Source organism: Molossus molossus, unplaced genomic scaffold (assembly GCF_014108415.1).
Source record: "Molossus molossus isolate mMolMol1 unplaced genomic scaffold, mMolMol1.p scaffold_m16_p_18, whole genome shotgun sequence".
NCBI lineage: Eukaryota > Metazoa > Chordata > Mammalia > Chiroptera > Molossidae > Molossus > Molossus molossus.
Window position 1 is genome coordinate 642,639 of NW_023425353.1, and position 23,609 is coordinate 666,247.

Here is a 23,609-nt window from a genome sequence, read left to right on the forward strand (position 1 = left end):
TTTGACGTAGTCACATGTGTTCATTTTTTTCCTTTGTTTCTGTTGCTTTAGGTGATGCATCAGTGAAAATTCTCCTGCATATGATGTCCAAAATTTTGTTGCCTACATTTTCTTCTAGGATTTTTATGGATTCATGAGTCACATTTAAGTCTTTTATCCATTTTGAGTTTATTCTCGTGTACAGTGTAAGTTGATGGTCTAGTTACATTTTTTTTTTTTGCATGTAGCTGTCCAGTGTTCCCAACACCATTTATTAAAGAGGCTATCTTTACTCCATTGTATGCTCTTGCCTCCTTTGTCAAACATTAATTAAGCATAATGTCTTGGGTCCATTTCTGGGTTCTCTGTTCTGTTCCACTACTCAATATGCCCGTTCTTGTGCCAGTACCAGGCTCTTTTGATTACAGTCGCTTTGTAATATAAGGTGATATCTGGTATTGAGATCCCACCTACTTTGTCCTTCTTTTTCAAGATTGCTGTGGCTATTCGGGGTCTTTTTTGGTTCCATATGAACTTTTGAAGTATTTGTTCTAGTTCTGTGAAAAATGTCGTTGGTATATTGATGGGGATTGCATTAAATCTATAAAATGCTTTGGGTAGTATGGACATTTTAATTATGTTAATTCTTCCAATCCATGAGCAAGGTATTTGTTTCTACCTTTTATATCTTCCTCTACTTCTTTTTTCAATATACTGTAGTTTTCTGCAAATAGATCCTTTACTTCTTTGGTTAAGTTTATTCCTCAGATTCTTAATTTTTTTTGCCGGGATGGTAAATGAGATTGTTTTTTCAGTTTCTCTTTCTGTGAGTTCATCATTGATGTATAAGAATACCATCAATTTCTTGATGTTAATTTTGTATCCTGCTACTTTGCCAAATTCATTGATTTAGTAGATTTTTGATGGAGTCTTTAGCGTTTCCTATGTATAATATCATGTCACCTGTAAATAATGACAGTTTTGCTTCCTCCTTTCCCATTTGGATCCCATTTATTTTTTCTTCCTGTCTGATTCCTGTGGCTAAGACTTTCAGTACAATGTTAATTAAGAGTGGCAAAAGTGGGCATCCCTTTCTTGATCCTGTTCTTAACAAAAATGCTTTTAGTTTCTGCCAATTGAGTATGATATTGGATGTAGGTCTTTAATATATGGCCTTTATTATGTCAAGATATGATCGCTCTATTCCCACATTGCTGAGCATTTTTTCTCAGAAATTGATGCTGGATTTTGTTGAAGGCCTTTTTAACATGTATTGATATCATCATGTGGTTTTTATTCTTCATTTTATTTATGTGGTGTATCACATTTTTGATTTGCAAATATTATACCAGCCTTGCATGCTTGGGATGAATCACATTTGGTCATGGTGAATACTTTTTTTGATATATTGCTGGATTCGATCTGCTATTCTGGCATCTATGTTCATCAGGAATACTGGCCTGTAGATTTCTTTCTTTTTAGTCTTTTTCTGGTTTTGGAATTAGAATTGTGCTGGCATCATTAAAAGAGTTTGAAAGTCTTCCTTATTCTTGAATTTTTTGAAATAGTTTCAGGAAAATGAGTATTAGTTCTTTTTTGAATGTTTAGTAAACTTCCTCTGTGAGAATGTCCAGGCCTGGGCTTTTGTTTCCTGGGAAAGTCTTGATTACCTCTTCAGTTTCCTTAGTTTTTATTGGTCTGTTCAAGTTGTGTATCTCTTCCCGGTTCAGTTTTGGGAGACTATGTGTTTGTAGAAATTTGTCCATTTCGCTTAGATTGTCGAATTTGTTGTTATATAATTGTTCATAGTAGTTGTTAATGATCTTTTGTATTTTTGTGGTGTCAGTTGTTGCTTCTCCTGTTTCATTTCTGATTTTGTCTATTTGGGTTCTCTCTCTTTGTTTCTTGGTGAGTCTAGCTAAGCGTCCATCCATCTTGTTTATCTTTTCTAAAAACCAGCTCTATGTTTCACTAATCCTTTGCATTTTTTTTTCTTGGTCTCTATTTCATTTATTTCTGCTCTGATCTTTACTATTTCCTTCTGTCTACTTGCTCTGGGATTTTCTTTTTTGTTTGCTTTGTAGTTCTTTAAGTTGTGAGCTTAGTCTATTAAACATTTTCCTTGTTTCCTGAGGTAGGCCTGTAGTGTTGTGAACGTCCCTCTCAGAACTGTTGCATCCCATAGATTTTGTGTTGTTGTGTGTTCATTTTCATTAGTTTCTAGGAAGTTTTAATTTCTTCCTTGATCTCCTTGGTAACCCATTCATTATTTAATAACATGCTATTCAGCCTACATGTGTTCAAATTTCTGCATGTTTTTGTTGCAATTAATTTCTAGTTTCATACCATTGTGATCTGAGAAGATGGTAATATGATTTTAATCTTCTTGAACTTGTAGAAATTTAGTTTGTGTCCTATCATGTGGTCTATCTTTGAGAATGTCCTATGTGAACTTGAGAAGAATGTGAATTCTGTGGTTTTGGGCTGTAATTTTCTGTAAATATCTATTAAATCCTTTTGGTCTAGTGCTTTATTTAGAGTCTCTGTTTCCTTGATAATTTTTTGTCTAGAGGATCGATCCAGTGATGTCAGCGGGGTGTTGAAGTTCCCTGCTATGATTGTACTGCTATCGATTTCTTATTTGAAGTCCTCCAGAAGATTGTAAATATATTTTGGTGCTCCTATATTGGGTGCATTTATGTTTCTCAAGGTTATATCTTCCTGTTGGATAGATCTTTTAATATTATACAGTGGCCTTCTTTGTCTCTAGTTATGGACTTCATTTTGAAATCTATTTCATCAGATATGGGTATTGCTACCCCAGCTTTGTTTTCCTTTCCGCTTAGATTTTTTTCCATTCCTTCACTTTCAACCTATGTGAGTCTTCTGTTGTGAGATGGGTCTTTTGTAAACAACATATAGATGAGTCAGGCTTTCTTACCCAATCAGCTACTCTGTGTCATTTTATCAAAGCATCTAGTCCATTTACATTTAAGGTGATTATTGATATGTACTTATTTATTGCCATATTTGTTTAGTTTGGTTATATTTTTCTTCCTATTTCTTCTACTAATGACAGCAGTCTTTTTAACATTTCTTGCAGTGCTGTTTGGTGCTAATGTATTCCCATAGCCTTTTTTTTTTTTTTTTTTTTGCCTGGAAAGCTCTTTATTTGACCCTCTATTTTGAATGATAGCCTTGCTGGGTAGAGTAGAATTGTATTCAGATCCTTGTTTTTCATGACCTTGATTACTTCATGCCATTCCCTTCTGGCCTGTAGTTTTTCTGTTGAGAAGTCAGCTGAGAGGCTTATGGAGATTCCTTAGTAGGTAACCTGTTGCTTATCTCTTGCTGCTTTTAGGATTCTCTCTTTGTCTTTAATTTTTGGCATTTTGATTACTATGTGTCTTGGTTTGGGCCTGTTTGGGTTCTTCTTACTTGAGGCTCTCTGTGCTTCTTGAACTTGAATGCCTTCTACCTTCACCAAATTAGAAAAAGTTTTCTGTCACTATTTCTTCGAATATATTCTCTAACCCTTGCTCATTTTCTTCTTGAGGACTCCTATGATGCAAATATTATTACATTGCTTGTTGTCCCACAGTTCTCTTAAACTGTCTTCCTGTTTTTTTATTTATTTATTTATTTGGTTTTCTGATTGGTTGATTTTTTCTACCCTGTCTTCTAATTCACTGATCCAGTCCTCAGCTTCCTCTATTCTGCTCTTTAGACCTTCCAATGTGTTCTTTATTTCTGATATGTCATTCTTGGTTCCTTGTTGGTGGTTTTTAATTTGCAATTGGTTGCTTTTCAACATTTCTATGTCTTTACTCATGATGTTGATATCCTTACTCATGCTGTTTAGCTTCCTCCAGATCATGGCTCTGAATTCTAGCTCTCTTAACTTACTTAACTGCTCCACATTTATCTCATCTTCGGTAGAGGTCTCCTGTTCTTTCATTTGGCTATTGTTTCTTTGTTTCACCATTTTGGCTATCACAGTGGGCTTTGGAGCCTGCCAAATTTACCCTGTGGGTATTGGTGTTCTGCTGTTTGTGACTACCTCTCCTGGGTTTGGATAAGCCAGTGAGGACCCATGTTAAACACCACTGTCAAATCTTACTTTCCTGGTTAGAGTTGCTAGCCCAGGAATGGTTCAGATATCCTTTAGCTTTTTGCCTGGAGGCTATCAGTAGGGGTTACTTGAAGAGCCTTGGGTTCTCAGTTGAATGAAAAACTCCCTCAGGTGCTCAGCATAAAAGGACTTCCCTAGAATGAGGCAGATGCTGGTTGTTAATGAGCCTCAATTTGTATTTCAATGTGTTGGGTTGAATCTCTGAGTGAGGGGCCACCACCTCTCCTCTCCAGAGCCCTGGGAAAGAGTAAATGGCCACTGCCTGTGTGCCTGCAACTCAGCAAAAGCTCTGAGCACCCTCAAAATCCCAAGTGTCCCCACACATTTCTAGTCCAGTCCGCCCTCCATCTCCTGAAGCCCAAGGTGAGTGGCTGTGGCTATTTTAGCGTCTGTCCCAGCTCTGGGCTGTGGAGCTGCTTGGGAGTTTAACCCAAGGGCACTGCTCACAGCTAAGGCTGCCGCTGTCTGTGGGCTCCCAGCCCTCCTCTCACACCTCCGCAATCCTACCAGGATCGAGTCAGTGTCCCTGGTTATATGATCCTCACAAGCTGCTTTTCTGTTGCTTTTTCCCAACGATTTGTCTTTATTTTAGTTGTAATTCCAGTTTGGTCCTGGGAGATGGTCTGCGTAGCTTCCATTCACTCTGCCGCCATTTTGGGATCAATTTCTTGACATTAATTTTGTATCCTGCTACTTTGCCAAATTCATTTATTAGGTTTAGTAGATTTTTGATGGAGTCTTTGGGGTTTTCTATGTACAATATCATGTCATCTGCAAATAATGACAGTTTCACTTCTTTCTTTCCAATTTGGATCACCTTTATTTTTTCTTCATGTCTAATTGCTGTGGGTAAGACTTCCAGTACTACATTAAATAAGAGTGGTGAAAGTGGACATCCCTGTCTTGTTCCCATTCTTAACATGTTAACCGGCTGGGAGTATAAATATGTCAAACGCTGCATACAGTAAAAAGGAATTCCCCGGTAAACAGGTTAAGGGGAATGCTTTTAGTTTTTGCCCATTGAGTATAATGTTGGCTGTAGGTTTTTTATATATGGCCTTTATTATTTCGCGATATGATCCCTCTATTCCCACATTGTTGAGTGTTTTAATAAAAAATAGGTGCTGGCCCTGGCCAGTTTTGCTCAGCGGTTAGAGCGTCGGCCTGTGGTCTGGAGAGACCCGGGTTCGGTTCCCGCTAAGGGCGCGTACTTCGGTTGCAGTTTGTCCCCGGCCCTGGTTGGTCGTGCGGGTGGCAGCCACTCGATGTGTCCCTTCACATCGATGTTTCTCTCTCTCTCTCCCTTCCTCTCTCTCCCTCCCACGCTATCTGGACAAAAAATGGAAAAATATCCTCGGGTGAGGATAAATAAATAAATAAATAAATAAATAAATAAATAAAAATAGGTGCTGGATTTTTTCAGTATCTATTGATATGATCATATGGTTTTTATCTTTCCTTTTGTTTATGTAGTGTATCATATTTATTGATTTGTGAATATTGTACCATCCTTTCATGCTTTTTGGAGACCTGGCTCTATGCCTATCTTGTGGGCTGCTGAGTCACACAGGCCTCTCTGGTGCCTCAGCATCCCGTAGGTCCCATGGGTAACTGGATCGCACAGTTCCTTTGGAGACCCAACTCTATGTCTATCTTGTGGGGTGCTGGGTCGCACAGTCCTCTCTGGTGCCCCCGTACCCTGCAGGGCCTGCTGGTAACTGGATCACACAGTCCCTTTGGAGACATGGCTCTATGCCTATCTTATACGCAACTGGGTTGCACAGGCCTCTCTGGTGCCCCCGCACCCTGCAGGTCCTGCAGGCAGTCTGCTGGATCACACCAGTCCCTCTCAGGATCCGGCTTTCCACTGTTCTTGTGTGTTGCTGGGTTGCACAGGCCTCTGTGGAGCCCCAGGTCCCATCGCTGGCAGCTGAAGAGTGCTTCTGCCCTGTGGGGCTCAATTCCTGCTCAGCTTTTTCTGTAGTTTTTGGGGATGGGTCTCAGCTGCTGGTCTGTGCTTCTATTGCCTGGGAATGGATGTCTGATCCCCAGCCTCTGTTGCTGGGGCTATATCTCGACTCTGATTTGGCTGCTCCTGTGCGGGATGGTCCTGGGCTCCCGGCCATCTGTGGTTTCCGCAACTGGCACCTTGGCAGATATACTGCTGTGCACTGGTCTGTGTTGACACAGAGTGTCCACTGGTCCGATGGTGCCAGGTGCACTGGTGGGCTCAGGTTGCTGGGTCCTAGCCGCTCTCACTGCCTCCTCCCAGGGAAGACCTGGGATCTTCCAAAATGGTGGGACCTCCCTGTGGCCCAAGAAGGGCCCTAGAGAGCCACTTACTGCAGTAGCCGGCTCCTCCCGTCAACAGCACAGGAACCTCTGCTCCACTTCTCTGCACTGCTCCACCTTCACGTCCACTCACACTCTCTCACACAGTAGCTCACTCTCTCACACACTCACCTTCCCTCCGGTCCTGCCCACCAACTTTTTCCCCACTTTATAAACAGTTTTATTATTTTACTTCTTTGGACCTCAGTTTCCTCCACTATGGAAGGGAGCCATATTTCAGACTACGTGTTCTCTCTTCTCTCGTACTTATGTAAAGCTTTGCTTCTAAGTTGTACCTTGATAAATTTCTACCAGAAGTTTACATTTGTTTGTATTGCCCAAAGAGGTCAAGAGGAGGTGGCATGGGTGGCATGATATCAAAACCTCATCTTCAAATGTACCCAAGTCACTCTTTACTGGAACAAAATCATGGGGTCTCAAATAAGGCATTAAGTCAAGAAACTCTTCTTCTTAGGGGCAGTTTCCAAAATTTCATAATCTAAAATACATCAAGTACTGAGTATAATTTGAAGAGGAATTAAAATGAATTCCATCTTCAACAAAAGTCCCGTATTTTAAAAACATATTTTGAATAGTGGTAGAAGATATATTACCTAAACTTTTGTCTCTTATTTTTTATTTCTTCTATTACAGTTGCCATTCAGTAGTATTTTATATTAGTTTCAGGTGTAAGCATAGTGGTTAGACATTTCTATAACTTACAAAGAGATCTCCCCAATAAGTGCAGTACCCACCGGGCCCCACACAGAACTATCGCAATATTACTGACTGTATTCGCTATGCTGTACTTTACATCCCCCTGACTACTTTGTAATCACCAGTTTGCACTTCTCAATCTTGTCCCCATTTCCAACCAGCACCCCCAACTCCCCTCCCATCTGGCAACCATCAGTTTGTTCTCTGTATCTATGAGTCTGTTTCTGTTTGGTTGTTCATTTATTTTGTTCTTTAGATTTCACATTTAAGTGAAATCATATGTTATTTGTCTTTCTCTGTCTGACTTATTTCACTTAGCAAATATCCTCTAGGTCAATCATGTTGTTGTAAATTATAAGATTTCATTTTTTATATGGTCAAGTAATACTCCTTCTGGAGTCTGTGTTTCCAAAATAACTTTTGTTCTAGTGCTGTTAAAAATGCCATTGGTGCCCTGGCCAGTTTGGCTCAGCGGTTAGAGCATCCGCCTGCGGTCTGGAGAGACCTGGGTTCGGTTCCCACTAAGGGCATGTACCTCGGTTGCAGTTTGTCCCTGGCCCTGGTTGGTCGTGCGGGTGGCAGCCACTCGATGTGTCCCTTTCACATCGATGTTTCCCTCTCTCTCTCTTCCTCTCTCTCCTTCCCACTCTGTCTGTACAAAGGATGGAAAAAAAAAATGCCATTGGCATTTTTATAGGAATTGCATTGAATCTATAGATGCTTTGAGTAGTATGGAAATTTTAATGATGTTAATTCTTCCTATCCATGAACACATACTTCCATTCAATTGTATATTTTCCAGTGGCTTTCTTCTGGATCTTATAATTTTCTGAGTACAAATCTTTTACTTCCTTAAATTATTCCTATGTATTTCATTTTGTTTTATTTATTTATTTTAAGCACTTGTAAATGGGATTGTTTTCTTAGTTTCTCTTTCTGATAGTTCATTATTGGTATATAAAAATGCAACTGAATTCTGAATATTTTGTATTCTGCTACTTTACTGAATTTCTTTATTAGTTCTAGTAGTTTTTTGGTGGAATTTTTAGGGTTCTCTATATACACTATCATGTAATCTGCAAATATAGTCAGTTTTACTTCTTCCTCTCCACTTTGGATGCCATTTATTTCTTCTTCATGTCTGACTGCTGTGGCTAAGACTGTTAGTACTATGTTGAATAAGAGTGGTGAAAGTGGACAACCCTGTCTTAATCCTAACCTTAAAGGAAACACTTTTAGTTTTTCCCTGATGAGAATGATGCTGGGTGTAGGTTTGCCATATATGGCCTTTATTATGATGAGGTATGATCCCTTTGTTCTCACTTTGCTGAAAGTTTTTATCATAAATGGGTGTTGCTGAAAGTTTTTTATCATAAATGGGTGTTGGATTATGTCAAATGCTTTTCCTGCATCTATTGATATGATCACAATTTTTATCCTTCATGTTAATTGATTTGTGGATATTGTGCCAACCCTGCATCTCAAGAATAAATCCCACTTGATCGTGGTGTATGATATTTTTAACGTATTGCTGGATTCAGTTTGCTAATATTTTGTTGAGGACTTTTCCATCTGTGTTCATCAGGGATATTGGCCTATTATTTTCTGACTTTGTAGTGTCTTTATCTAGTTTTGGAATTAGGATTTGCTGGCCTCATAAAATGAATAAAATGAGCTTGCGAGTCTTTTCTCCTCTTGACTTTTCTGGAATAGTTTGAAAATGACAGGTGTTAATTCTTCGAATGTTTGGTAAAATTCACATGTGAAGCCATTCAGTTCAGGACTTTTTTTTTTTTTTTTTTTTGCTGGAAGTATTTTGATTACTGCTTCAATTTCATTAGTTGTAATCAGTATGTTCAGATTTTCTGTTTCTTCTATATTCAGTTTTGGAAGATTGTATGTTTGTAGAAATTTATTCATTTCCTCCAGATTGTCCAATTTGTTGGCATATAGTTGTTCATAATATTTTCTTATAATTTTTTGTATTTCTATGGTGTCAGTTGCTTCGCTTTTATTTCCGATTTTGTGTCCTTTCTGTGTTTCTTGATGAGTCTAGTTAAAGGTTTATCTTTTTGAGGAACTAGCCCCTAGTTTCATCGATATTTTGTATTGTTTTATTAGACTCTATTTTGTTTATTTCTGCTCTGATCTTTATTTATTTCCATCTACTCACTTTGGACTTTGTTATTCTTTTCTGTTTCTTTTAGGTGTAAAGTTAGATTGTTTGAGATTTTTCTTGCTTCTTGAGGTTGGCCTGTATTGCTATGAGTTTCCCTCTTAGGACTGCTTTCACTGTGTCCCCTAGATTTGGGGCTGTTGTGTGCTCATTTTCATTTGTCTCAAGGTAACTTTTTATCTCCTCCTTGATCTCATTGCTAAGCCAAGCATTGTTTAATAACATGTTATTTAGCCTCTACGTGTTTATGTTTTTTAGTTTCTTTCTTGTAATTGATTTCTAGTTGCATATCATTATGGTTGGAGAAAATGCTTGACATAATTCCTATCTTCTTTAATTTATTGAGAATTGTTTGGTGTCCTAACGTGGTCTATCCTAGAAAATGTTCTATGTGAACTTAAAAAGAATGTATGTTCTGCTGCTTTGGGGGAAAATACTCTGAAAATATCAATTCAATACATTTGGTCTAGTGTGTAGCTTAAGGCCACCATTTCATTGTTGAGTTTCTTGTCTGGAAGATCTATCCATTTATGTCAATGGGGTATTAAAATCGCCTACTATGACTTCACTAATGTCAATCCCTTCCTTTATGCCCATCAATATTTGCTTTATATATTTAGGTCCTATGTTGGATGCAAAAATATTTACAAAGGTTATATCCTCTTGTTCTATAGGTTCCTTTTTCATTATGTAATGTCCTTGTCTCTTATTATAGCCTTTGTTTTAACATCTATTTTGTCTAAGTATTGCTGTCCCAGCTTTTGTTTCCATTTGCATGAAATATCTTTTTCTATCCCTTTCCTTTCAGTCTGTGTGTCTTTCAACTGGATGTGGGTCTTTCGCAGACAGCATATGTGTGGCTGTTTTCTTATTCATTCAGCCACCTATGTTTTTTATTTTTATTGGAGCATTTAATCTATTTACATTTAAAGTGAATACTGAGAGATACATAGATCCTGCCAATTTATCATTCATATCTATGTTTTTTCCCTTATATTCTTAAAGAAGTCCCTTTAGCATTTCTTGTAATATAGGTTTGTTGATGATGAACTCCTTTAGCTTTTTCTTGTCTGGGGTGCTCTTTAATTCTTCTTCAAAATTAAATGATAGCCTTGCCAGGTAGAACAGTCTTGGTTTTAGGTCTTTGCATTTTATCACTTTGAATATTTTGTTCTAATCCTTTCTAGCTTAAAAAAAATCCTGTTGAGAAATCAGCTGACAGTTTTACCGGAGCTCCTTTGTATATAACTAAATGACATTCTCTACCTGCTTTTAAGATTCTCTGTCTTTAACCTTTGCCATTTTAATTATGATGTGTCTTGGTGTGGGCCTCTTTGGATTCATCTTGTTTGGGATTCTCTGCACTTCCTAGACTTGTATGTCTTATCTTTGCCAGGTTAGAGGAGTTTCTGTCATTGATTCCCTCAAGTAGGTTATCAATCCCTTGATCTCTCTCTTCTCTTCCTGGTACCCCTAAGATGCAAATGTTGTTATGCCTGATATTGTCCCAAAGGTCTCCAAACTATCTTCATTTCTTAAAATTCTTTTCTTTTTGTTTAGATTGGGTGTTTCCTGCTACCTTGTCTTCCAAATTGTTGATTTGATCCCCTGCTTGATTTAATCTACTGTTGATTCCTTCTTGTGTATTCTTCATTTCTGACTGGTGCCATATTATGGTGTCTCTGTTTTTTTTTATTATTTCTTTTCATTGAAGTTCTCACTAAATTCTTTGAGCATCCTTATAACCAGTGTTTTGAATCCTGCATCTGTTAAATTGCTTGCCTCCATTACATTTAGTTCTTTTTCTAGAGTTTTCTCCTGGTCTTTCCCTTTAGACCTATTTATTTGTCTCATTTTGGCTGCCTTACTGTGTTTACTGCTATGTATTAAGTAGATCTGCTATGTCTCCCAGTCTTGACAGGGTGGCTTTATTATATAGGTGTGCTGTGGGGACCAGTTGCACAGTCTCCCTAATCACCTGAGCCAGGTACTCCAGGAATGGCCCTTGTGTGGGTTGTGTATGCTCTCCTGTTGTAGTTGAGCCTTGATTGCTATTGACATGTCAGCGGGTGGGATTGACCCTCCAGGCCTACTAGCTATGAGAATTGGCCCCAACCATAACATACAAGCTACTGTGTAGGGCCTGACCCCACAGAGCAGGATTAACCCCAGTGGACTCTGGTACCTGCCAAGACTACCCTTTGGGTGTACCTCTTGTGGAGCTAATTGGATGGCTTTTTGTTGTGGTCTGAAGTCAGCCACTAGGTATGTTGGTTCGGAGGATTCTTGGGAGTGGCTTTGGTGCAGGCTAAGGTCAGTCATTGCCTGTGAGTACCCCAGGGCTACCTTCTAGTGGCCACAATGTAATTTGCAGGTGGTAGCTGCCTGTGCTGAACCTGGAGGCACATCAGAGAGGCCATGCTGCAAACCAAGGCCAGCTGCAACCAGTACCAGTCTTGGGGCCACTTAGTAAAAGGCACAGGGTACCCCAACTCCTGTCACTGTCTATAAGCTGCCTGGAAGTCTTAGCCATTGAAAGAACCTCAGGTGGTTCTTGAGCTGAGTGAGGCAGAGTCTCAAGGAGCCCCCAGGGTTGGGGATGTGGTGTTCACTAGGCTAATGCAGATGCAGATTTGACTACTGCAGGGAGGGCTCAACACAGGAAAGATGGCACCTGCCTGTCAGCTGTGTGGAAAGAGGGCTCAACACAACAAAAGTGGTGGCTGTCCTTCCAGCCCTTGACTCCAAGCCATACAACTTGTCTCTCCCTATGTCTCTGGGGCTTCCCAAGCCACTGTCCCTCTGCTGGAGCCCAGGGTGAGTGCCAGTGAGAGTGAGTCTGTGCACAAACCCTCTAAGAGGGTGCCTGGGTTCCCAGAAGCTTTCTGTTTCAACCAGACAGACAGAATCCCCCTGATTTTCACAGCCAGATGTTGTGGGGGCTCCTCTTTCCAGTTCTGATGTTCTGAGCAGGGACACCCTGTGTGGGACTGAGATGCCTTGCTTCTCAGGGACATCTCAGCAGCTGAGATATCCCTCCAGATACTCCACTGCCACACGTGGGTGTGGGGCCAGCCGGTTTCATGTCTCCACCCCTTCTACCAGTCTTGTTGTGGCTTCTTTATGTCCTTAATTATATGACTTACATTCAGCTAGTCTTCAGATGGTTCCCCAGGTTGACTGTTCTATAATTTAGTTGTGATTCTGAGCATTTGCCTACCCTGCCATCTTGACTGGAAGTCTCTCTTATTTTCTTACAGTGAATTATAATATGAAGAGAAGTTTTTCCAAGGAAAACAAATATGTTTTCAAATTTTCTTTCAAAGAATCTCACCTGTGCATTTGTATGGAAATAAGTGTCAATAAAGTTGTTATTTATTGAACTTAATAAAAGTGCTAAAAGCAGGTGCTACATATCCAACTTAGTCAAGACTCTTTGGCAGTGAGTGACAAAACTCAATTCATGAAGTCTAGAAAAGAAATGAAACAGCTAGGGAAGGGCAGAGCTGGTCTTGGGAACAATGTCAGGACCAGTCCCCCACTGCAGTCTCTCAGCATTGCTTCTCATCTCTCCACATCACTTTGGGTCCATGTACTCTCAACGCAGACAATCCTCCACATGGTAGAAACATGGCTACCAATTCATGAGTTTCATACCTGACAGTCTCAGCTACTAGAAACAGTTTGCCCTTATACTGATTTTTGACCTTGGGTGGTTCGGCCTCATCCCTAACTCAAGGGGTGGACCTTTCTTGGTTTAAATCAATTAGCCGGTCCTGTCTCACCTCTCCATTCCTTTCCATTCCCTCCTCCATGCTACAGGCATGTAAACAAACCAAAGCAAATTAGATGAGATATAGGGAAGTGAAGGGAGCTGGAATGATAAGTAATAGACTGCAACATGTAAGTAATAGATTGAATTGGATACATTGGTATGAACCCACGTTTAGTTTAACAGATAGAAATGGTTACACATGAAAATATTTATAGATATGTGTACATACATAAGTTAGTATAAACATATGTTTTGCTCTGTGAGCTGTGAGGAACTAAAAAAAAAAAAAATGACAGCTCAATAGCAACCAGCATGCTGAGTGCCCAGATCTGGGTTTCTAACACCATTTTCCAACAAGAGGGATCAGGGCTCCTTCTAGAAATGGCTGATTCTGGGACCGGTTCAGGAAATGTACAAGGTAAGCCTGGAGAACCCTGTACCAGACAGTAAGAACATGTTCAAAAAACAGAAATGAGCCCTGGCTGGTTTTGCTCAGTGGTTAGAGCATCAGCCTGCGGTCCCAAGAGACCCGGGTTCGGTTACTGCTAGGGGCGATTACCTCAGCTGCAGTTTGTCCCCGGCCTTGATTGGTCATGCGGGTGGCAGCCGCTCAATGTGTCCCTTTCACGTCGATGTTTCTCTCTCTCTTTCTCTCTTCCTCTCTCTCCCTCCCACTCTACCTGAACTAAAAATAGAAAAATGTCCTCGGGTGAGAATTTAAAAAAAAAACTAGAAATGAAAACAAAAATACATTGTTGGGGGTGCGTCAAAGGAACATATACATAGATGCCAGCTGAAGGGGCTCCTCGTCGCCAAACTGAAACAACTTCAGCAACAGAATAAAGTCATATTAGATTGTAACTTAAAGTAAAAAATAAACATAAGTTCATACTGATACAATGACTGAAAAAAATAAATGGGGGAAAAGAATCAAATCTCCTATGAGAAAAATTTCAAATAATGTATAGAGAGTCCATCCAAGGAGAGAGAGAGCATAGCTCCCCACTCATGTGTGTGGGGCCAAATGGCTTCCTTCCAATGTGCACACTCCTGAGGGGAGTAACTTCACAATGAAGAATGCTGACACGACCCCAGCTAGGTGACTACGACAATATTAGCAGTCATAAATCATGGTGATAGTATATACACTTGATATGATGTGAAGAAAATGGTACTTTGCCTGTATGATTTTCCTCCCCCAAATCCATAACCCAAGTATGATCATGAATAAAACAGCAAACACATTCCAGCGGTGGAGTAACCCTACAAAACATCTGACAAGTGCTCTTCTAAACGCTCAAGATTACGGAAACTTGGAGAAATGTCCACGGCCAAGAGAAGTTTAAGGAAACAATACAAATAAATATGATGTGGTATTCTGGTTGGGATCCTGGCACAGAAGAACAACATTTGGTAAAAAGTAAAGAAATCTGAATAAACCAGACATCAGTAATAATGTTTTATATTAGTTAATAAATTGTACCAAATATATCATACTAGTGAAGGTTTTAATAGAGGAACTGGATTCAAGGCAGAGAGAAACTCTGTACTGCCCTCTCAATTTTTCTATAAATCTTAAACTATTCTAAAAATTAAAATTCATTAAAAGGAAAAACTCCATTTCTTTCAATGATGTTAGTATTAAAGATCCTCACTATTTCGCTGAAAGCTGTGTGACTGTTTTGAATGTAACTGCACACTATATAATTTAATAACGTAAGTGGATGTTAGTGTAGTGCTGGGCGCTGCATTCATTCACTGGTTCACACAACAGTTTTCAAGTACCTACTATGAGATAATCTCATTCTAGGTGCTAGCAGTACATGAAGTGAACAGGGAGGAGGAGGGAGAAGCAAATAAAATACAAAGTTTGTATAGCAATGGGTGTTATAAAAATATACTAAACAGGGTAAAGGGGTAGAATGACAGGGAAGGTTCTGTTTTTCTAGGCAGCTGGGAAGACCCCTGCGAAAAGAAAACCTCAAAACACAGACATGAAAGAAGTATGGGAGCTGGCAATGCAAGGATCTGAGCAAAGAACATTCCAGCACAGGAGACCAATAGAAAGTGCTGAGGTAGGAATGAGCCTAATGTTTGAAGGCCAGTGTGGAGTACTTGAGTGAAGCAGGGGTACCTGGAACAGATCACAGCATTAAATGGGGTTGAGATCAGGTAACAGCTTGAAGGCCACACTAAGAAACTAAATTTTATTTTAGCCCTAGTTGGTTTTGTTCAGTGGTTAGAGCATTGGCCCGCGGACCAATGAGACCCAGGTTCAATTCTGGCCAAGGGCATGGACCTCAGTTGCGGTTTGTCCCTGGCCCCAGTCATGGTCAGGTGGGAAGCAACCAGTGATGTGTCTCTCTCGTATTAATGTTTCTCTCTCTCTGTCTCTCTCCCCCTCTCCCTCCTTCCTAATCTGTCTAAAGATAAATGGAAAAATATCGTCAGGTGAGGATAAAAAAAAAGTTAAATTTTATTTTAATTGCGACAGGAAGTCTGTCACAGCAGGGCTTTAACCAAGAAAGTGACTCCAGGTGCTCTACAGCAGATTATTACAGCATCTGCATGGAAAATGGACTGTAGAGGGCGCTAGACTGAAAACACATGAACCAGGTAGAAGGCTTCTGCAGATGTCCAGGTGCAAAATGATTGTGTTAGGAAAGTGGTGGTACCAAGGATGTGGTAGAAATGGAGAGTTGTAACATATTTTGAGATAGAACTAACAGGGCCTACTGCTTGAGTACGTATAGTGGTGGTGGGGGGCACGTATGGGCTCATCAACAAAAATGAATGTGAACAGAATGAATACTCATAGGACATAGTGTCATAGATGGTACCCAACCTCCAGAGATGTTTAACGTGTTCTGAGCTGACCAGATAATTGTAGGATGGCCATATACTTAGCATTTTGCTCTGTAACATTCTTCTTCTTCAGTGAGAGCTTTGTTCAGGCTAGATCCCTCTGAGAAGACACCTCAGAGACCAAGGGCAACTGTAGGGAATGGTGTCTCTCAATGAGCAAGTATGTATGCTTCCTTGCATTGGGGCAGTAAAAAGTGTAACATGGTCTATCTTTTCTGCCCACCTAAAAAAAATTCTGGGAGGGCAGTAACTCCACTCAACACTGTAGAATGAGTGCCTGGCCCAGAATATATATGCAATAAACATTTACTGAGTGACTGGAATGAATGGCACAGGAGCACCACAGAGCAGAGAAGTAGACTCAGTCTCCCTTAGAAACCATATTTTAAGAGACAACAGCACTATGCAGGCCATCACAGAAGAAAAAGAATAAAGTGCAGAAGAGAGCTGAGGCTGAATAACCAACAAGAGTTCTAGACTAGAGCCAACAAATGAGAAACTGATTTTGCAAGAGATGCACAGAGGAGTGAACAACAGTCTTTGTCAGGAATTTGCAGCTAAACTTGATGATCTCATCACAGAATCACCAACTGTCAGAGCAGGAACATCTTAGAAGACTTTGGATCAGTTCACTCATTTTACAGATGAGGAAATTAAGATGAAATGTCTTGGGATTAGAACCCAATTCTCTGGACTGTAGATGCCAAATTCTTTTTTACATAGCAGTTGAAGTAAGCCTCCTTTCCCATACATAGGCTCGAAGGGGAGTTTTCAGAAGCAAACTAGAGAGAGGGCCTTCTAAAGTGTAAAGTTTATTCTTAAGTTAAATTCTCCTTTTAAAATTCAGTTTTGTGAGAAACAAACCCTCTCTCTTGATAAACGTGTCCTCTTATATTTCGGTAAAAATGAGGCAGCCCACCAGGCTTCCCTTTTTGACATGGCTGCCAGGAAGCTTAGAACTAAGTTGAACACTTAATCCTCATAACAACAATGGCCTCAGTTTTTGACAAACGGTACTTATTTCCCCCTTCTCTTTATGTCTTTTCATTTTTTTAATAATGATTTCAATGGCTTTATTGTATATGCATTTTTTACTGTAAGTCATCTCAAATTCTTTTTGGAAGTCAGCCAGGTATAAATCACCAATAAACCAAAATAGAAAGATTTCATTTCTCTTGTGCACTGGAGCGGCTGCTATGTGTGGTATCCGATTTCAGATCCCACCCTTGACCTAAAAGTTCAGACCTTCCTCCTGGCTTTACATTTACAGAGAGGAAAGGCCACCACAGGAAAGACTGCATACAAATGACTAATTATAAAATTGTAGGGTCTGCTTGCTAACTAGACAAGTCCCTGGAAACTTCTCCAAAATTAAAACAAGATGTGGAAGGAGAGTGCTATGTTCCCTCTGCTGACGTGGCAGAACTTCCCTGACAGCAGTGCCCTGGGGGAGGCAGCCCAGCCACCACGGTGGGTCAGCAGGTGGCAAACGGTGTCTGATCCAACTCCAATCTTCTGCTGGCCACTCCCCTGGCTTGAGAAATGAGATCCCGTAGCCTTCATCTCTTCTGGATTCTTGCCATGTTAAGAGATTAAAGCACTCGTTTTCTGAAAACATGAGGCTTTTTTTTCCCTCCCGAAAATAAAATTCCTCCAAAACCACAAAAATGTAACCCAGGCAGGATTAGAACTGCAGTAAAAGAGTCCATACAGAGGTCCTGCCTCCTGCTCCTGACCTGCTACAGAATCTTCGGTCTCCATGTCTGTCTAGGTAGTAAAAGAAACATTAAAATAAGTCCCAGAAAATGTCAACTTCTCCAGAGGGCACTAGTCTTTCATGTTTATGCATTTGAGCTTGAGATTTTTCACTCTTCCCTGACTTTTTATATTTTGTTCTTTATTCCTCTGGTGTTGGCCACAATTTTCATGATAATCTGAGATAGGTTCAAAAGAAAAATGACTTCCAGAGGTACTGTTGCTTATAGAAAGAGTCCTTCTTCTAAACATCCATTTAGATTCTGTTCATGATCTCTTCCTAGTCAGAGACAATTTGTTCAGATAGAGACCAAGAAAATGCTGGCCCAACATCCCCAACACCTTGAAGAATGAGACTGTTGCAAAGATCTATAATGTTTTGTTAGAAGAATTGCGAAGTGCAGGCAAGAGTGTGTGACATCAGCATAGCATGTGAGAGCTCCACCTGGGCCCGGGCCGCTGCTGGGCCTTCATCCGTATCCACTGCATGCTGCCTACAAACCCTGGACACAAGGTTAAACTCTGTGCATTACTTTCCTTGTCTGTAAATAGGCAATAGTATTAGTGCTTACTTCACAGAGCAGGCTCTCGAACTTTGGTGTGCATCAGAAACAGTGGGACGGCTTGTTAAAACACAGATTACTGACCTCGCCCCCATGATTTCTGATGCAGTGGGTCTAGGAAGGTGCCTGAAAGCCTGCATTTTTAATTTATTTATTTATTTATTTTTATTTTTTTATTTTATAATCCTCACCCGAGGACATTTTTGCACTTATCTTCAGGTAGAGCGGGAGGGAGTTAGGGAGGAAGGGAGAGAGAAACATCGATGTGAGAGAGACACACTGACTGGTTGCCACCCACATGACTCCAACTGGCCGAGGACAAACTGCAACTGCGGTACGTGCCCTTAGCATGAACCGAACCTGGATCTCTCTGGTCCTCTGGTCCATGGGCCGATGCTCTAACTGCTGAGCCAAACTGGCCAGGGCTGAGAGTGCATTTTTAAGTCAACCCCGAGTGACACTGTCCTAGGGTGGTGGTGGAGATGATGTAGCTAATATACATAGACTGAGTTAACGATAATTATTTTCAGTACTGCTGTTCAGCACTGTGCCTAGTTAGCATGGTAAATAGTGTCAGTTATTATCTTACAGGTTGTCTGTCAACTTACAAATCATGGTAAACTTATAGTTGAACTGAAATATAATCCATTATAAGAAACTCAGTAAACAGGAATGAAAATCCTGTTAAGTCCCTAACAGAGCTATCCTTATTATAAACAGCATATACATTCACGAGGAGTTGTGAGTGGTTCTAAAGACTTAAAAGTGATTCTTAGCTCACTGGGGCTCCCTCCACAAAAACATGAGTTTGTCAGAACCCATCTGGACATTTTTTGAGGCAGAAGAGAAGCTGACACAGCTACTTCTTGAAGTTTCGTTTCTTTTCTCTCAGTTACAGTAAAAGCGCCAGAACTCAGTTATCATGGTCAAAAGGAATTCTTCAACTCATTTCAGGCCATTAAGGAGCCCAGCAAGTGTGGACCTTGCAAAGGTAATTCGAGACATCTACATCTTGGAAAGGACCCGGGAAACACCAGGGCCACCAGACAAGAGGTCGTTATAAAGCTCTCCACAACAAAGGGAATAAAGTGATCCCTAACCTGTGGGCCGCCAGCAGCCCTAAAAACAGATAAAACGCTCTGACCTAAAGCTGTGACGTGTTAAGCTTTGCATAGAGAAAGGGATTATCAAACACAATGTCGAAGGTTAGGATGTTTTCTCCATACGCATGCCCACTGAAGTCTGAAGTGCGCCGAGGAACAGGGAAACTCCCACTGTGTCCTTCCCCTGCCACGCATTACTCCTTTCCAGGAGAAAACTTTTCAATAAACTTGGGTCCAGTGCCTCTTCCCTCTCAGCACAGAGTGACTCGAGGTTCGAGGACAGGCAGCCAGTCTTTGGTCACCTCTAGCTTTTACAACTCAGTCAAATCTAAGCAGCTGATAAAAGTCTCCAATGAAACATGAAAATAAAACAAAGCATTCTTGCATCGTGAGGTCTCTTAAACATTTAAACAAAGGGCACATGTTTACAAGAACACAAAAATAAGCCTTGCCTTGACGGTTTAAAAAACGTAATACACAAACCACTTTCCCTGCCCCTTCTCTGAAAAATGTGTCTACCATCGCTGAGCCGTCAGGTGGGCTCCACGAAGGTGGTTCTTCACTCTAGCAGGTTAAGAAGTAGAGTGGGCAGCTCGGGACTCTGTCCCTCCGGCCCCAAGCCTCCCGTGGACATGGCTCGCGTGGAGGAAGCGAGGCACGGATCCCCGGACGGAGCTCCGGGCTGCCATGACTCACCTCGCCAACTTTTCCAGGCTGGACGCGCCCCGGCGGCCGGCTCGCGGGCGCGGATGCTGTGGCCCGCGCCTCTGAGCGCCGTGGCCCGCCCGGGTGAGGGCGCCCCGGCCCCGGCCCCGGGGGCGCGCGGAGGCAGGCGCGGGAAGGCGCTGCGTGGCCGGCGCGGGGCGCTCGGCCCGGCCGGTGCGCAGGGTCAGCAGCGCCAGCAGCAGCGCCGACAGCGCGAGCAGGAGCAGCACGGCCGCCTTGCTGCGGAGCTTCATGGCGCGGCGCCGGGCAGCACGGCCCCTCTGCGCATCGCGGGCGGCGGGACAGGGCAGCGGCGAGCGGCGGCACCTCCTCCACCCGCCCGGGGACCGGGGTCTGGGCAGCAGGCGGGCGCGGGCCACCACGGAGGAGGAGGAGGAGGAGGAGGAGGAGGAGGAGGAGGAGGAGGAGGAGGGAGAGGAGGAGGGAGAGGAGGAGGTGCGAGCAGGGCTGAAGGAGGAGCGGCCACGCCTACCGAACTGTGTAGAGTAGCTGCCCTTCCGCCCACCAGCCAGCCTCCCAAGCTCTGGTTGCAGGTAGCTGGGCCTCAAAACCTCTCACTTCCTCATTTACTCACTCAGACACCCTTCCTTCCTCCCTCCCTCCCTCCCTCCCTCCTCCCTCCTCCCTCCCATTCCATTACATCCCCTTCCTCATTGCCTCCTCATTCACTTACCCTCATTTCCACCTACTCTTCCCTAATTATCCTTGCATTTTCCTGTTATTTAATTCTATCCATCTATAGGTGGGATCACAATACCAGATATCAGGTTATACTACAAAGCGACTGTAATCAAAACAGCCTGGTACTGGCACAAGAACAGGCATATAGACCAGTGGAACAGAATAGAGAACCCAGAAATGGACCCAAGGCAATATGCTCAATTAATATTTGACAAAGGTGGCAAGCGCATACAGTGGAGTAAAGAGAGCCCCTTTAATAAATGGTGTTGGGAAAATTTCACAGCTACATGCAAAAAAATAAAACTAGACCATCAACTTACACCATACACAAAAATAAACCCAAAATGGTTAAAAGACTTAAATGTGACCCGTGAATCCATAAAAATTCTAGAAGTAAATGTAGGCAACAAAATTGCGGACATACGCAGCAGAATTTTCACTGATACATCACCTAAGGCAACAGAAACAAAGGAAAAAATGAACACGTGGGACTACATCAAACTAAAAAACTTCTGCACAGCAAAAGAAACAACCATAAAAATGGAAAGGCAACCCACTGTATGGGAGAACATCATTGCCAATGATACATCAGATAAGGGGTTAACTTCCAAAGTACTCATATAACTCAACAAAAGGAAGACAACAGGACATACAAATGGCCAAGAGACATATGAAGAAATGCTCAACATCACTAATCATCAGAGAGATGCAAATTAAAACAACAATGAGGTATCACCTCACACCTGTCAGAATGGCCACCATCAACAAATCATCAAACAGCAAGTGTTGGCGAGGGTGTGGAGAAAAGGGGACTCTAGTACACTGCTGGTGGGAATGCAGACTGGTGCAGCCACTATGGAAAACAATGTGGTGTTACCTCAAAAAATTAAAAATTGAACTTCCATTTGACCCAGTGATCCCACTTAGGAATATACCCTAAAAAGCCTGAAACACCAATCAGAAAGAATATATGTACCCCCATGTTCAAAGCAGCACTATTTACAATAGCTAAGATCTGAAAACAGCCCAAGTGTCTATCAGTAGATGAATGGATCAAAATGCAGTGGTACATATACACAATGGAGTACTATGCAGCTGTAAGAAAGAAAGATCTCTTATCCTTTGAGATGACATGGAGGGACCTGGAAAGTATTATCCTAAGTGAAAAAAGCCAAGCAGAAAAAGACAAATACCACATGATCTCACTTATATATGGAATATAATGAATATAACAGTCTGAGGAATAGGGTAGACCCAGAAACACGAAAGTAGGATACAGACTGACAACCCTCAGAAGAGGGGGTGATGGGGCATGGGGAGAGATAAACCACAGAACTTACATGCATGTATGCATAACCAATGGACATGGACAACAAAGCCGGGGATGGGGCGGGGCGGATGGGGAGGAGGGTGTCAATGGGGTAAAAAAGGAGAAACATCTGTAACAAAAATAAAATTAAAAATAAATAAATAAAAAATAAATAAAATAAAAATAAATAATTCTATCCATCTATCCAAGCACTAATATACCTATCCATACATCCAGTCAGGCAGGGACATCTCTATCCTGTTTGCCCAGTGCAAGGCCTGACACTTGATGGATATCTATCTGTTGGAGAAAATCAATTCTGATCCATGTCGTCTAAAGAATTTACAGTTATTTTAAAGGTCTAGGTTTGAAATCTGACTTTGCTGCTTACTTGCTGATGCTGAGCAAGTCGCACAATTTTCCTGAGCGTTCATTTCCCTAAATGCAAAATGGGATGATAATACTGCTCTCCACATAGGCACATTTCAGGCATTGAATTGAATAATGCATTCAAAGAAACTAGCACAGTGCCTGGTTATAGGTACCTGATAAAAACTCTGTGGTAGTTAGTACAATAAAATGTAGCTTATCCTATATACATAAATGCAAATGTTTTTTTTTTCTGACATAGATTTGCGATAGAGTAATAATTTCACAACCAAGTGGAGGAATGGATTCTTAGAATTTAACAGCCACAATCACCAGATCAAGGTTCCAGAATCCCTCAAATGATACTCTAGAGCATCCCCAGTCACAAATCTGAAGCATAAGGATGCATCATCTTATTAATCATCATGAATCAACAGCCAGTATCCTAGTGACTCTCTTTTTAGCATGGCAATAGAACAGAGAACTCCAGAACAACAGAGTATCTCTGAGTTTCTACCAAATTCATGTTGCCTTATAAGTCATCTAAAATTAAATTAAATTGTGAATTATTCTCATATTAGCATTATATTTTAATTCTTTGAGAATTCATTGTATTTAAAGTTCTACAAAGGAGAATATTTAAACACCTGGGACTGCCACCCAGCAGGCATCTAGGAAATGGCAGAGTATAAGCTTAGACAATCCATTGGTTCTTAATGAGGGTGAGGTACCTTCCCAGGATGCTTTTGGACTTGTGGAAAAATGTTTTGGGTTGTCGCAATGACTGGCACATTCTACTGGCATGTGCTAAGCCTTCTACAATGCTCAGGACACTCTAGTATAAAAAAACTGTCCTGGGCCAGATGCCAGCATGGGGTCCCTGTTGAGAAACACTGGGCTAAGTCCTGAGGATTAGGCCTTTCTGGTTTAGAAATAGTCACTAGTATGTTGGTATATGGCCCAGTGAAGTAAGAATGCCTAGATCTGTTTTGCTACCACCTTCTTCTTCAAGTTGACATTTATAAGAATCAAATAAGACAAAGTGACACTTCCTTAGTAGCTGGGGTTTTGGTCTCAAACACAAAAGTAGAACTTGGAACTAGACTTGACCAAACAAAATACTTTGTT

General features: G+C 41.3%; 1 protein-coding gene across 1 annotated transcript in view; it reads right to left on the minus strand.

Annotated features, from left to right (window-relative positions):
• Nucleotides 1–20,355, minus strand: part of GXYLT2 (glucoside xylosyltransferase 2) — a 178,981-nt gene extending 158,626 nt beyond the window's left edge. The window contains exon 1 of the mRNA XM_036267224.1: nucleotides 20,093–20,355. Coding sequence (XP_036123117.1) covers nucleotides 20,093–20,355 — 263 coding nt within the window. The remainder of the gene's footprint in view (nucleotides 1–20,092) is intronic.
• Between the last annotated feature and the right edge of the window lie 3,254 nt (nucleotides 20,356–23,609).